The sequence below is a fragment of the Mchenga conophoros genome, linkage group LG14 (assembly GCF_057382185.1).
Source record: "Mchenga conophoros isolate Kocher_MC1m ecotype Shallow Benthic linkage group LG14, M_conophoros_male_GT1.1, whole genome shotgun sequence".
Classification (NCBI taxonomy): Eukaryota; Metazoa; Chordata; class Actinopteri; order Cichliformes; family Cichlidae; genus Mchenga; species Mchenga conophoros.
The window spans coordinates 19114989-19131377 of NC_140539.1; the positions used below are offsets into that span (position 1 = coordinate 19114989).

General features: G+C 38.0%; 1 protein-coding gene across 6 annotated transcripts in view; it reads left to right on the forward strand.

Annotated features, from left to right (window-relative positions):
* Positions 1-8390, forward strand: part of gria4a (glutamate receptor, ionotropic, AMPA 4a) — a 123259-nt gene extending 114869 nt beyond the window's left edge. The window contains exons 16-18 of one of the 6 annotated variants that reach the window (XM_085245693.1): positions 766-880; positions 2469-2716; positions 7712-7851. In XM_085245693.1, coding sequence (XP_085101819.1) covers positions 766-880; positions 2469-2714 — 361 coding nt within the window. In that variant the 3' untranslated portion in view covers positions 2715-2716; positions 7712-7851. Of the gene's footprint in view, positions 1-765; positions 2717-7711 lie in introns of those variants that run through there. The other 5 variants (XM_085245691.1, XM_085245692.1, XM_085245695.1 and 2 more) reach the window with 5 other exon arrangements.
* The last annotated feature ends 7999 nt before the right edge of the window (positions 8391-16389 follow it).

A 16389-nucleotide genomic window follows, 5' to 3' on the forward strand; every position in this document is an offset into this window, starting at 1 on the left:
ATTATTGAAACCATCATTAGCAGTGTATATATTTAGATTTTGTCACAAATCAAAACATTGAATAAATAAAACTTTGACTCTGTGATGAATTATTTCAATTCATCTTTAGGAACACAAGAATTTCATTGCCTAGTTTCATCCAAATATCATAGCAGTCCATCGATTTTAGTCACAGCCCAAAGTGGTGGACTGGCAGTAGTCTTCCTGTTAGTGTATTTCGATGATGACTGATTGTTGATGACTGCCAACGGATTAACCCTTTGATGCTCACCCCAAATTTCACAACTAATGGGGTCAAAACAGTCAACCAACCAACAGACAGAACTACCCATTTGTTTTCTCTGATGATATGCATTAGGGAGAGTTTAAAGAAAAGATCATTTCTGCTTCGACGCATGCAAAGTAAGTTTGCGAACTTCTCACTCTCCCAGTTGTGACACAGAGCTAGCCTGATGCCAATAGTCCCGGTTTAATAGTAATTGCCTCTGGATTGTTGTAGGTTGAGCTGGGGCAGCATGGGTGTGTTACCTGAAGTGACAAAGGTGGGTCCCACTCATATGTCTGTAGCTCGCCTTAGCTCCTCGCTCCCCCCAGCCCCTCCTCAACGAGCATACACACATGTATTCAGTGGGATCCATGCTAGGTCACTCAATCTAAGCAAAAGTTTTTCTTTGTTACTGAGATGTGCAATGCAAATGAGAAATACTCTAATAACATAAAATAACATGACCTATGATGTTATTTATGTTATTTTTACACGCGAAGAACCCCAGTAAACCTTGCAGTTTTGAAACTGAGCGAAGCAGGCGTCTTAGACAAACTGAAAAACAAATGGTGGTATGACAAGGGAGAGTGTGGACCCAAGGACTCTGGAAGTAAGGTCAGTCTCACGCTGCTGTGGCCCGCAGAACGCTAGCCTGAAACTCTCATCATGAATACTACTGCAACTACTGTCTTAGAAATAGCATTTTAAGCACTTTAGATATTTCTTGAATGTGCTCCACATTAAAATTAAAAGAGTCTTTTTGGATGGTGGACCACATTTACCTCATTTTAAATACAAATGAAGACAACAGTCTTCTTCAGTCTCTGTAGCAATCTGAGGCAATTCCATCTTCAAATCAGTTATGTTGAAATGTATTAAAATATGTAAAATCAACAATCTTCACTTCCATGTTTCTATTTTAATCTCATATGCTAGTCCATTCCACATGAGAATGGCACTGATCCTTATGCATCAGCAATATTAACTTGTTGCAATTACTGTCTCCATTTTATATTTGAGATTTAATCAGGGACCAGCTCCCTTGTTTTCTATTAATTTAAGAATGTTTCCATAATGTCTAGATATGTTATTATTTCCTCAAAACTTTTGTTGAAAGAAGTCAGTCAAAATAAAAAGCAATGATCAGCAGCTACACTCATTTGACTGGTTAAATTGACATGCTGTAAAATCAGTTCTGGAGTGTGCCAGGAGCCCAGCTACACAAATATATATAAATTTTTAATAAGGTAAAAACAGAATGTTGCATTTATCATTAATAGAGTTTATATCACTAATAAATAATATAATGAGCTATAAGCTAAGCTAAAAACAAAACACAACAAAATTATGTTTCTATATCTATGATTACGCTTTAGTATTTGTATAAATGGATCTAAATTACCAATGAATTACAATTACAAAGCAACTGGGAAATAACCAGGGAGTTCATACTGCATACCTCCCCTGTTAAAAACATTAATCAAAATTATATTCAAATTTTTTCAAAGTTAAACCTAAAAATTGTTGCGAAACAGTTTTGGGGTTTTTTTGCCCTGCTATAAATATTTGACATGGGAGTTGCTTTAAGTTTTAACTAAAGTACTGGAGCTTTTCCAAAAAATAGAGCAAAGTAAAATCCCCGCTCAGATTAAAATCTTGCTCTACAAATAATTCACTCTTGCTGCACTATTTTGCACACTGTAACATTTCTAGAACTGTTGAATGTTTTGTAGCTGTAGTGATAGATTTGTAGTATAAAGTATTTGTGGAGTAGCAGATGTGGTGGCAGTAGAGATTAAAGTTTTATATGAGTAGTATGTCAGTTTATATAAGTAGAATGTATTACTGTGATCATTTATGATAATACCATAACTTCAGTACCTGTAACCATATTAATTTTTCTGGTATATTCTCCATTTCTCTGTGTCTAACTTACTGTATCTGCTTTTCTTTGTCTGCTTTTTCCCTCATTTTCCCTTTCCCTCTGATCATTCCCTATTCTGTCTCCACCTTCCTCATTGCACCACTCTCCTTTTACTGCTCTCACCTGGAGCCTACTCAACGTCTCACCTCACTTTTCCCCTTCTTCTCTACTCTTCCTTCCTGTCTACCCACCACTTCTCCTCTACCTGTCCTACTACTACTACCCTTTCATCTTTTAAACACATGTTCCTTGAATCCTCCCTCCCTCCCATCTCTTCAGGACAAGTCGTCCCAGGCTCTGAGCCTGTCCAACGTGGCTGGGGTCTTCTACATCCTTGTGGGCGGCCTGGGCCTGGCAATGCTGGTGGCCCTGGTCGAGTTCTGCTACAAGTCACGGGCCGAAGCCAAGCGCATGAAGGTGGACCTTAGCCCCCCCCACTGCCCCAGCCCCTCCCCCAGCACCCAGAATCTAGCCACTTATAGGGAGGGGTACAACGTGTACGGCTCCGAGGGGGTCAAGATATAGGGGTAGGATTTAGAGGCTCCCGTATAGGTGGGGTAATGGTGGTGTTGAACATGGTGGTGGTGCTGTAGATTTTGTACCGACGAGGCTGTCGCAGCAGCCCCACGCAACCGTGTTGTTCTTCATGTGGTGATAAGTATGTGGTCAAGCATTGTGGAACCAATGTACTTTTTAATTTGTTTTTTTATGTTTTCTGCTTCATTTTGGCTGTTTTGGTTATTTATTTATTTATTTATTGGCAGAATATTTTCTTAGACTTTTGGGTTTAAATTTGGTTTGCGTTTTGTCACGGTTACGTCACCCTGGGCTAGACTGGGGTTAGAATTATGTGACCGCAGATTTGGTTCCATCGTCTTTGGCTGCAGATGATCATGATGGTGATGATGATGATGACAGTGGTGGTGATGCTCTTGGTTAATGACTAGGCACCTGCATTGTAATTTTCAGATAACATATTGAAGCCGCGATGCACAACTCCAGCATTAAATACATTTTGATTTTTTAGAACCTTTTTATTTTGAATGAATAAATTAATGAATATATTATTTATTAATTATTTATATATTAATTACCGTAATTAATGGTGTTGGTTTATTATCTTATTTCACATGTGACATCTTGAGTCCCTTCTTTAAAAGTTTCAAGTTTATTACTGCTAAAAACGTCTTCGTTATCCTCATCTGCTGATGTGTTTTCTTGGTTAAACTTTCACAAGGTTTTAGGGATTATCTATTTTCATTTTTTCACCATCCTGAGAGCAAAAGTTTGTTAATTTGGTAGCCCTCATTAAAATCTGTGACTGCTTCCAGCTACAAATTAATTAGCTAGTGTGCGGACACCAATTACTGTGGATTTGGGTCTGACTTAAAATATTTTTACCCAAAATGTGACAGACATCTTATGATGAAAAGCATTATTAAGATATTTATATAACTGTAGATGTCCGTTCTTTCAGCATAACTAGACATCTCATTACTCCCTCTAGCACTACTGCAATACCAGACAAATGGGTAGAGTGGGTTATTAATAGCACATGAACGCAGATAGAAATTTGTGTTTGGTCCCTCTTAAGACCAGTTAGTGTTGAGCCAATTCAAACTAATTTAGAGCACGTCTGGTCTTCTGAAAGCTTCAGCAAAGTTGCTGCTGCGCCACATTCCCCCTGAAAAATTACCTTAATCAGTAGAAGTACAAATTCTTGAGGGAGCTATAAAATGGCAAGGTGATTTTTTTTAAGCCAACAGCAGCTTTTAATTGCTTTTATTTATTAATTTATTTATTTATATTTATTCATATCAAACTGGTTTCTTGAATATGAGTATAAGTTCACTGTATTCAAATGGCCTCCACGGTCATCAGATTTCAATCCAATAGAGCAACTTTAGGGTGTGCTGGAACAGACGCACAAAATGTGCAGCAACCATGTAAAGCTATCATGAAAATAAGGATTAAAACAATCTGAGGAATGTTCCCAACACGTTATTGAATCTATGCCACAAGAATGAATACAGCTCTGAACGCAAAACTGGATCCAATCCAGTGCTAGCAAGGTGTACCTTATGAATTGGCTGGTGGGTGTATACTAAGGTACAGGTGAACACAATGGAAATCCTTTGTGCTAAAAAGTATACGCAAACACCATGAGTCTAAATGATCTGTTAATTCATTCCTTTTATTAAATGTGTTAATTCCTTTTGAATTTATAATAGAATAGCCCTTTGTTGTCATTGTACAATACCAAAATATAATATAAAAAATATAAATAGCAGACAGCAGGAATAAATATAGAGAAATTTATACAAAAACAATACAAAGGCACACATTGAAGAGCAAGTTCCAAGTTACCAGTCTCATCTCTGCTGGCTTTTAGTTGATATTGTGTATCATCTACTCTACGTCTCTATTGTGTCATCCAATACCTGGAGTTGTGCATCCTTACTGCAGACAGACAAAAAAGGCACTTTGGCTTTCCAGCTCTGACAATTTCAAAACAGCCCGGTTACTTACTTAGTTTTAATGCAGACGAATAATTGATGAAGCAAGTACTTCATATGGAACAGCTACTCTGTGATGTGGTTGCAACATGACTCATGTTTATTGTTATATAAAGGAGCAATTAACTAAAGTGAACAGAAAACACTGAACATTTCAGTGCGTAGGAAACCATTTAGAGGCATTATGAGGTCATACTTGATGTTCACCTTGAGGAAAGTAGCAAAATCGATACAGAGGATGCAAAAATAAGGAGAGCTAAATGCGCACTGAATGTTGGCTCTTGACATAAACTGACAGTTTTGAATACGATGGAGAATTCACCAAAGACAAACCACTTTCACACTCAAAAGTAACAACACTGATGTTAACAGCAATTCCCCAAATGATTATGGTCTGCTATCAGTCATACAAGAATATTTCAAAGAGCAGTGGTACCACACAAAAGAAATTAAATGCATAGGTTATTTAAAAATTCCATGTCTTCTCTTTAATTCTACACTTCACAACCCTTAAAATAAGAAAGCCATACAACGGAAAGGGGAATTAAATAATACACAACATTATTTTCAGATGTTATCTTGTAATTCAAGTATACAAAAGTTCACACAAGAACACCTGATTCGAAGTTTAAGATTAAGAATGTACTATTTTTCTTTGCTAGCATCGTTTAAACAGATTATTGCCTCTAGATGTTCAGTGTACTCAGTTTGAAAACCTCTAACAGGATTTAGCAGGCGAGAAATTTTAAGAAAACAAAACATCCCAGAGTAGCTCATCTGTGTGAAGTGTCACCCGACTCTGAGCAGTATAGCCAGTCACTCCCTCTCTATGAATTTGAAACCCTGGAAGAAAAATCACTCCTTCCCGTTTTCCCTCTGTCTTTCCAAAGTCCTCACCATTTCAATCCTGTCCTTCCAAATCCACACCCGAGTCTGTCAGGTTACTGAAACCCAGAACCCAAAAACGCATGGTCACCTATGAAATGCAGTTGTCTAAAACACAAACCCTTCTTGTCTATAGTGTACATGTTTGTGGATTGTTGCCTGCCTCTGTATGCTACAGTAGCATTTGCACAGCGTGGTAGCCTCTTAATGAGATTTGAATGTGCAGTTTAGGGTGCTTTCACACCTCATCTGTTTAACGTAATTCAAAAAGAGGATTAGAGCTTTTTTTTTTCTAAAATACAAATGAATACTAACATCAAATCAAAACATTTTACATCGTTCTCTAGATAACCTCTAATTTGGTGTCAAAAACAAACTTAAAGGTTTCCTGTGGCGTTTTTTATCATTAGTACCACAATGTATGATTGCCTGTTTTATTTTATTTTGTTTGCATCATGCACAAGAATGCACATGTACTCTTGCTAGTAATCGCTTAGCACAGCAATTCACAAAAAAGAGAAGAAGTGCTAGCAAGTAAAATGTAAATTAGAGTTCAGTCAGCACCACTGTGATGTAAAGATGTTATTTCCATTTGCAGTGGTTTATATTTGGAGAGCATTGCTCTCTTCTGGGACTTCCCTACCCTTTCTCACGCATATGTGGAAAGCATAAGTCAGGGAGAGCACTCCTCCCTGCCGTTTCATCTGCATATAGGAAAGCTGCAGGTAGGCTGAGCACAAGCAAGAGCCTTGATATGGATCTAAGCAGGCATTAAGGACAACAGCAAATTACTGATTAAGTCGGACACAACAAGAAAGGAGGAGATGGATTGGAGGTGGGATGCAAAGCTGCTTGCAGATGCATGCATTACATAGCACACTCGGTCAAGATGTCACATAACAAGAAGCCTACATTCCAGGCTTTTATTAGCAGCTTTTATAATGCTCCCACAGCCTCAATGAATGAAAGTTTTTAAAAAGTAATGAATAAACTTTTTCTTTTTAAATGAAGTTTGTTTACACGAGAACTCTACAGGTCACCTTTAACAAGTGCAATTTCAAAATTTGATATTTTCCAGGCTATTGAACTGAAATCCATGACCCTTTTTTTATTTTGGTTTGTTTAATAATTAAAAAAAGGAATAAGCTTCATGTCTCATATTTGGTCAGCATTTTACAATAAGAGACTTGTTTAGCCACGTACGACTTTACTAACTACTTTAATTTAGGGGACACCTGAAGGGGAGGTTACGGTGAAGCAATCCTGAAGTAATAAGGAACTGCTGAGTTAAGTAGCATCTCCCAGCTGGGTATTTGGTAAATAATCATTTTTATACTATAAAATCCAGCATCAGGCATTATTAGGGTAGAACTGATGAATAACTCATTAACTACTGGGTTGCTCCTTATTCATTCATTTACTACTACAGCTTCTATTCCTACAACCAAGCAATTGTTTGTGTCTCTTATTGTAACGTGTTTTCCTTATATGTTGATCTAATGGTCTTTTTAGAGGGATCAAAAAGATGCTGACTAGAATTTACCAAACCACAGGCTAATGTCTTTGTTACTTTTGTTAAACACCCTTGAATACAAAGACATGTACTGAATAATAATAATAATAATAATAATAATAATAACAAGTGTAAAAGGGAAATTAAGTACGTGATCAGTTTGAGAAACGGCAAATGTTTCAAATTTTTATTTGATCAATTATTTAAAAGAAGAATCCATCATCAGAGTTGCCTCTGATTAGCTTGATAATTAATTAAATCCTTTATTTGGTTCCTGTAGCACTGGTTTGCTTATGTACAAACTCCAAACAGCGAAACCTTCTCAATATAATTTTAACTATTTCAAATATTTTATATGTCTACGTGATCGCGCCCTGAGACCTTTTTTTTGTATTTGTGAGCCTAATATGTGTAGTGTGTGTACAGGCACATGCATGTGTAAGTGCTTTTTGTGCATGTGTTTGTACAGAAAGTTGTCGTTTTAGTTGTTGTTGCATTTGCTGTGCGGTGTTTCTGTCTATGAGAGTGTTTTCTTTTTCTCAAACGATATCTCCACTCTGCTATTTCCTCCCCTTCTCCTGTCCTCCCTTTCATCTCTCCTCATGTAGCTGTCTTTTTCTGAAGCCATGCGGAACAAGGCTCGTCTGTCCATCACAGGAAGTGTGGGGGAGAATGGCCGCGTCCTGACGCCAGACTGCCCCAAAGCTGTGCATGCTGGCCACGCCTCCCTCCGACACCCCGGCCTTGCAGTGGTCTCCTCTGGACTGCCCTGAAAACCAAAAAACACCTGCCGTGCCTTAACAACACACAAACATACTAGGACTTCGACAAAGACCCAAACACACACTTACATACAAAAAGATCTATATATATATGCTCACACACCCGCACGTACATGATCATAGCGACAGAAGCTCAAATATTCAGATACAGAGAAACACATTTTTACATGAAACACACACACACCGCATCATCATTTCACATTTCCTGCTGCCACTGACTCATTTTACAGAAGACTGATGAATACAACTGTGGAGCGAACGGTGTAGAAACAGAGCAATGGACAACTATGGCGTCACACTTGCCTGCAGCATTCTTTTCTTTTTAATTTTCTTTCTTATCTTTTTTTTTTTGAGAGGATGCCAATATCGCGAGATCATCGAACCAACAGGAAAGCCAGCACAGATTCCCATGAACAATGAGCTGTGAACACGACCATAAAACTGATCATGATGATCACAGTGAGAAAGATGATGACCACAGCCGACGAGAGGAAAAAAAACAAAACACAGACAACCAAACTACTTAGCTCCCGCTCTCTCGTCATTGGACAATAAGCCACACCCCCTTAACAGCGCCTTACTAAGACGACAAACATTGTTTTCATCATAATCATCATCACGGTCGTCATCAATTTAACTTGCCTGCGAAGAGTGCCAGCTAGTATAACCCTTAGAAGACCAGAAAACTGTAAGCTTGAACATTTGGACTACTCAGCCATGGACTGCTCAAAATGAATGAAAATGCTTATAGAATGGTTTCTCTCCCCAAACCAGCGAGTTAATCAATATAGAACAGAAGTAACCTCCAAAACACAGACTACACAGGGGTTTGTAAAAGAAAAAAAAACGTGGTGATTCATGGAGCCCCTCATCAACAGCATCAACATGACAGTAGAAATTCTAAATAGCAAAGTGATGAGTACTTATTTTGCCGAGTGGGTGAGGTTGATAAATAGAGAAAAAAAAATAAAAAATACATGGGCAGATCTCAAATGGCTTCCTAACAAAGTGTTTCTCAGCCTGACAACTGGGATCTTACAGACGTTTGCAGAAGAAATGAATGAGACGTTTGAAATACGTTGGGTAAAAATCTTTAAAAATGTGGGAACGCATTCATTTTCCACTGTAAAAGGCAACTGATATTTGAACTATAAAGGCCAACTTTGACAATTTCCAATTCAGTTCAACTCAAATGTGCAGTTTGGTTGTTATTTGAGATCCTCCATCTTTTCCAGTCGCTGGGAAAAGGTACCATATCAGAGAGCTTGCTTTTTAAAACTGTTGTAAATAACTGCGTAGCAAAACAGAATTCACCTGTCTTTTTTAATCATCTTAGATAACAATTCATTGCAATAATGAATATAAAAAAATGCCACTACTTGTAATTAAGATGAAATTTTTTTTATAAATCTACATATTATATATAATACAAATAAATAAATATATATATATATATAAAAGCCTATAGAGAGCTATAGAAAACATTGATCACTGATTGTCAGAGGCCATGGCATACATTCTGTTCAATGGCTGTTTTTTGATAACTTGAAAATATTGAAATACCACCGTTTTCATGTGTCCGAAACAACACTGAATGTCCATCTGGCACTCACAGAGACACACACGTGGAAACATGCGCACATACATAGTTGCATAGACGCGGTCGGCTCAAACCATAGAACCATTAGTTATTCACTGCTTTACACTGTCTAATAGTGTCTTTACCCCCCTCAAATCTATGTTTTGTTAGCTGCAAAGCCACTTGAAACAATGTAAAAATGCCACTGTTTATGACTGTACGTAGAGGCGGTAGATCAGTTTGACTGCTGTACTGCTGGGAAATAGTTTGGGGCATTTTCAAAAGTGTAGCACTAATGGTGCTTTTATTTTTTTTTTTAATCACATTTTGTCATCGCGTTTCGTTCACATTCATGTTCAAACTGAACGGGTTTGCGCTTCAATAAGTGGACTATGTTTTCCCCCGAATCTATATAGTACGGTACATTTTTGGGGACCTGAAAATAGAAAAATGCATATTGCATTAAAGACCGGTGTGTAGGTGTTAGTGACATCTGGCTGTCAGATTGGAGACTGCAACCAGCAACAAACTTACAGTCAACGTCATTTCAACAGAAAAACACAAAGGCCCTCTGGCATTTGGCTGGTCCAAACCTGGCAATATCCAATGAAGACGAGCTGCTTCCTGTGTATGTATGAAGGGCTCATTCTAGAGTACTGAAACACAGTCATTCCAGGTACAGGTTGTTATATAATGATGAAAACATGCTTAAAGAAGCACTCTAAATCCTGCACACTGATCCTTTAATATCTGAGGAAATCTTGGTAAAAAAATAAGGGAAGTAAATTAGTGCAGTTATTATACTGCAATACAGCTAAAGCATGCTTAAGATCTGTGTCATAATGCAGCCCGATACTGTATGTTTATGTTTTTTGCCCTTCCAATTTTGTTATTTTATAGTTTGTCCTTTACCCTACCTCTCACCTGCTTAGGCCATCATTGTTCCTTCCCCACGTTTTGTCTTATCTTCCTTTGGCTCGTGTCTCCCCTAACATGCAAAAAGCTCTGTACATAGCACATCTCAAGAATGATTTCTTGAAAATATTTTAATTTCTTGCCCTAATCCAATGCAAAGTAACAGGCTAGAGATTAATCAAGAACCTGAGACACCGGTTGACAATCTGAGTTTCTTCTAGCTCTGCGTTCTCAGCGTTGCTTTCCTTCTGTATCATAACCTTGTCTGTTGAACTCGCACCTCATCTTGTATTAGTCCTGCATCAGATCTATTCAAGTCAAACAGACAAACACATAAACAGAAAAGAACCTCTTGAATCTACATGTATTTCCGACAACAGATTTAAACTATCCATAAATTTTACCAGTAAAGTAGAAATTTTCTACTCACTTCTCGGCCGAGGGGATCAGGAGCCTGCAGAAGTACTGCACCAATCCAGCATGAGAAAAAATGCTCAAATAGTGGGTTTCTTACAGTTATCATTAATCCAGCTCACTAGACCAGAAACACCAGACACTTCAACCTCACATGATACTGTTGCCTTTTCTTTTTTTTTTCATTTATTTTATTTTTCACCACCAGAGCATAAGATTTTGTGCGAAGACAGCAAAAAGCTGACCGGTGGGTTGTCAATGCTCTGGCTTTAACAGTTTCTTTCTTCCTTTATTTCTTTCTTTCCATCAGTTTTCTTTTTTCTAGTAAAACATCAATGCTCAATCTCCTGTCTCTGTCTGTGCTTATTTATCCAGTAATCTCAATTCTACACCTCCAACAGCAGAACGGTGGATTCATTTTCAACCAGATGATGAAATTGATATTGATCGCTTTATTTAATGGTTTGTTTCACAATGAAAGATCCATAGTCAAATATACTTAACTGGACTGAGGTAAGTACTAACTAAGCAGTATGAAACATGAGAAAAAAGCAACATAGAAAGAAGGAAAGAAGAAAGCCAAGGAGTTCTACAGTTTGGACAGGTTTAGACAGACTCCCAACAAAAGTACTGGATTAACTTTGGAATTGCAATCAACTTATAGCCACAGTTTTCAGGGATTCAGAAGTAACTGGAAAAAATTTAATTTTATCAATTTTATTGTTTTTATCTATTTATTTATTTAACATGAAAGTGATTTGAACTCGATCCCTGTAGTCTAGAAACCCTGAGCATCACCAAATGCTGTGTTTCCTCCCGTGAGATGCTCTGTTGCTGCTTGTTTGTGGGTCTTTCTCCATTTTTGTATTTAATAATTGAAAAGCATGCTCTACTCATATCAGGTGACTGACTTCACCATTGAAATATACAGATTTTTTTTTTTTTTTTGCCTTGAGAAACGCTTGGTTTTCTTGTGTATGACTTGAGTCATCATCCTTTTCACTGTGAAGTGCTGTCCGATCAATTTTGCAGCACTTGGCTGAATCTGAGCAACGAGAGTCAACAGCTCCACTGGCACTCATACATGCCCATGCCTTAACATTGCCTTCACCATGTTTGATAGGTAATGTGCTATGTTTTGAATCACGAGCTGTTTCTGTCAGTCTTTATACTTTTCTCTTCCCATCATTTTGGTACAAGTTTAATTTGGTTTAATCTGTCTTTTAGACATTTTATGTCAAAGTCTAATCTGAGCTCCTTGTTCTTGAGCATAACCAGTGGTTTGCACCTTGTTGTAAACTCTCTGTATTTATATTCAGGAAGGCATCTGATAGTCAACTTTAACAGTGAAACTCAAACCTTCTTAAAAGTCTTCTTCACTTAGGTTGATGTTGAGGTTTTCTTAACCAAGTAAATAATTTGCATCTGCTTTAGCTGACACGTGTAGTCTTTTAGGTCTTTTTAAGACTATAACAGATCGCTGATTTTACCACCCTTAAGGTTTGTCTATCTCTCTGATAGATTTGTTTTTATGGCCTAATGATGGCATGACCTCATACTGAGAGCTACAGTTAACATCTACCAAATCCAAATTAAACACAACACTTGGAATCATCTACAGATCTTTTATCTGTATAATTACTTTTGAGCCTCAATCACATCTTCAGTCACATATTGATTGTTAACTGTGGCCAGTTTTTTGCCTCAGCTGCCACTGTTATTTGAAGAGATAAGAAAACAGAATTCAATTGACTGCAATCTGTATGTAATGTACTGACATCTAGTGGTGAGATCATACACACTGTACCTTTAAATTCTACTATAGTTGTGTACAGAGGCAAAAAGGGTTATTGCATTTTTTCCACTTCTAAATCTGTAAAACTACTACATGCACAAAATACATGGTTGACTTATATGAATAAATTAGCACTTAATGTTGAGGAAAGTTAATGAAACACTTAACTGCCAAGGTACAACAGGCACAAGTATATAACATCTCCCGATAGAGCAAGTTTAAGAGTGTAAAGTCATTATGAGACATTAAGTACACACAGTTTTAGGCAACTCGAGTCCTGACATACTCCAAAGCTGCTTTTATCCACATGTACCAGCCAGCAGGTCATAGTCCTCTCTTTACAAATACTCTTTTTCAGGTAAAGATAGAGTGTGCAGGAGCCATGACACATGATCCCCACTTATTCACAAACAGCAACATGTGAATATACAATAATTGTAGTATTTTTGATGCAGGCTTATCCACAACATAAACAAGTGTTAGGATTTCAAGGTCAGGGTTTACTAATCTTGTATTTAATCCCAGATCTACCAACCAAACACACTTTTCCTGAGGGTTTCTTGTCTTTGAGTGAGATTCTAATCAGAGTCATTCATACCTCAGCCAGACCATCACACAGCCCAGTTTACTCAGGATTCGTTAGACTAGTTTCTGGCACAGAGATAAACAGCCATTAACCACCATGGAGCAGGGAGGTTTGCAGAAAGATCTAGCTTTTCATGTATTATCACCAGCACTATGCTCACATCGCTACAGTCAAATGGGAGCAGAGTAGGGACCTGGCAGCTTAAAGACCATCACTGCCCAACCAAACTGAGAAGGATACAGTTTCACCATGAACTACTGAGAAATGATCCGCACCCCAGAGCAAAGCGTTAAAAAAAAATCAATTAATTCAAATTCAAATTTATATTTATTTATAGATTTGTTACATGTAAATACTAAATAAAACACGTTGCAAGTAGCAATATAAAAGCAGGCAATAAGACCAGAAGTTACAATGATTATTTGATGATTTTGCACTCATTGAGTTTCTCTAATAAGAAAAACACTTTTACAATGGAGAATTTAACACAACACCAAACTGAAATAAGTTCATGGATATCATCTAATTGTCTATAGATTGCATGCAGCTTCAGGAACTATTTTAGTGTTTTGTTTCTACATATTTTCTGCTTTTTGCTTTGCACTTAATAAGCAAAAGGATCATAGCAGATGAGGATTACTGCGTCCATTAACTTGACTTAAAAACTAAAAAAGGGTTGGATTTTTGTGTCTGTACTCGTGCCATTACATGATTTTAAACCAAAACGAAATCGCTCAATCAGTGGTTTTGAGAAATCCATTTTTCTCCAGAGACAGATGGAGGTTTTGGGGTTGGTTTTTTTTAAGTTTTACAGGACTTCTTATGTGTCTGCCCTGTGTGATACCAACATGTCTCAGTCTCTGCCGCTGTAGACCTGCCGTTATGGGGTTAAAAACTCCCTGCTGTGAGTTTGTCATTTGGGTTGTATTTTTCTTCAGTCCTTGGGGATCTAACACTCTTAATGCAGAGCTATCACCAACAAGCATTTCCCATTATTTCCCATCTCACTCACGCTCTCGCAGAAACCCACACATGCGCTCGCACACCATGCTGTGTTATTACTGACAAGTATTTCCCATTTACTTGAAGATGAAGCAAAATAACAGTTTTGTGGAGTTCCACCACCCTTTTAACCCTGCACCTTCGTGTGCAAATGCACACATGTGAACGCTCACACGCCTCCCGTCTGCCTCTTTTATCGTTACTGCAGAGTGACAGCAGCCTTTTCACCTTTTTATTTTTACTGACACGATTTATCTTTCTCAGCCTCTGCCTTACCTTCGCTCAGCTCTGCATTATCCCCCTTCTGCTCGCCCCCACCTCATTTCTCCTCTGCTCTCACTGCTCATTCTCTTTATCCTCCCCTCCTCTTGTCATATCTTATTTCTCCTGTTTTGCATTCGTCTCTCAGGGGGAATCCCTGTCACACCGTGATTTGTCATCCACAGCTCCTTTCCCGTTATGACCACCTCCCCTGCTCTCTCTTTTTCTTGAGGCATTTCTCACGATCTGATAGAAGATTAAATTCCAACACTCTTAGCACACACAGGCAGCTCACCGTTGTGCTGGTTTGTTGTTGTTGTTGTTGCCACTGCAGCTGCTAGGATCTGAATATTTTAAGACTGTTAAGAAGTGGGGTTACTCTAGTACATACTACCTACCTATACGCGTACAGAGCTGGAGTAGCCGCACACAAAAAATGAGATGACAATAAATAAATTCACTGCTGAGATTCTTCAGGGTTGAATTAGTGCAAATTTTCTGGCTGAATGAATAATAAATGAGATCGTTTGTCATTTAATGCCAATGGAAAAAGAATGACTAAAATATTTTCAGTTTCGATTTATGAGTAAATCAAATGGAACTGATTACAAAAAACAAAAACACTTTGCTTCTGGATGATTGTCTTAGCTTTTTCTGCACACTGTGACAACTAATTGCTGATTTCTCTGACAGTAGTAACACACGCACTGGGAGTCGAGGTCAAATGTCAGATTACATACAAATCCATCATGGCACCAAATTTACTTCACGAGAGTCCAAGGAAGTTGGAAAGAAGCTGCTGAAGGGAGATTTCAGATATGCAGTTGACTGCAAAAAGTAACAGAATTCGTGCATGTGAGAAGCTCTAAATAAAATTTATGAAAAAATATTGCCTCCCTGCAACACTGTGGTTTCTGGTCTATATTAGCAGAGCCTGTCGTGTGAGGGTTGTGTGCAGGCAGGAGTGGTAGGAGGACCCAAAGTGCAGACCGTCTCGGACAAAAGGTGAATTTAAACTCAGATTCATTGCTAGATGGCAAACAGAGAACTAGCAAAACTGGGAATACAAATAATAAACTGACGACAACAAATAACCTGACATGGCAAATGGCCAGAACACACAGCAAGATGCGAATAGATCACAACACAGACACAGAGAAACACAGGGCTTAAATACACAGAGGGAGCAATCAGGGAATGGGTAACAGGAGGGAAACACAGCTGGGGCAAATCAGGCCTAATGAGACAAGGGGAAGCGAAACCAGATACATTAACATCAGACATGGACCTTCAAAATAAAACAGGAAACATAACACAGACTGAACTAAAGACACAGACTCACACGCAGGCACTGCAACAGAGGGAACAGAGACGTGGGACCAGGACAGACACAGACACTGACTGGACACGGGGATATCGCAGACAGGGGAGACAGCAACTAAGGATGCACAGAGACATAAACCATAAAAGAGAACTCTAACAAAGAAACCCAAGATTAGAAATGATAAATAGTACAATAAATTCAAAACCCTGGGTCAACGACCCAGGCATCCTAACAGAGCCATAGTAGCCTACCAGATATTTGTTATGAAAAAAATAGTAATAATAATAATATTAATAAAGGACCTAAACTCAAATAGTTTTTTAGATAATAGAATTTTAAAATGGCCCCTCAAAAAATCATCTAACACCTTTTATTAAATTTTATTTTTTGGAAACCTAATCACAGTAAAAGAAAAAAAATTCAGACCAATTTATGCACATCAAGTGGGATTATTTTTTTCTTTTTTGTTTCGTAATTTGATGGATTTAGATGGAATGACCCGAAAAGCCTTGATTTCTCTCACAGAGGAACAGCAGACACCAACCAGTTTTAAGTGACTGACAATCAACTGTTGTACAAAGCCACTTTCATGCTCTTCTATCCAACTAACATGTTGAAAGCAAATTTA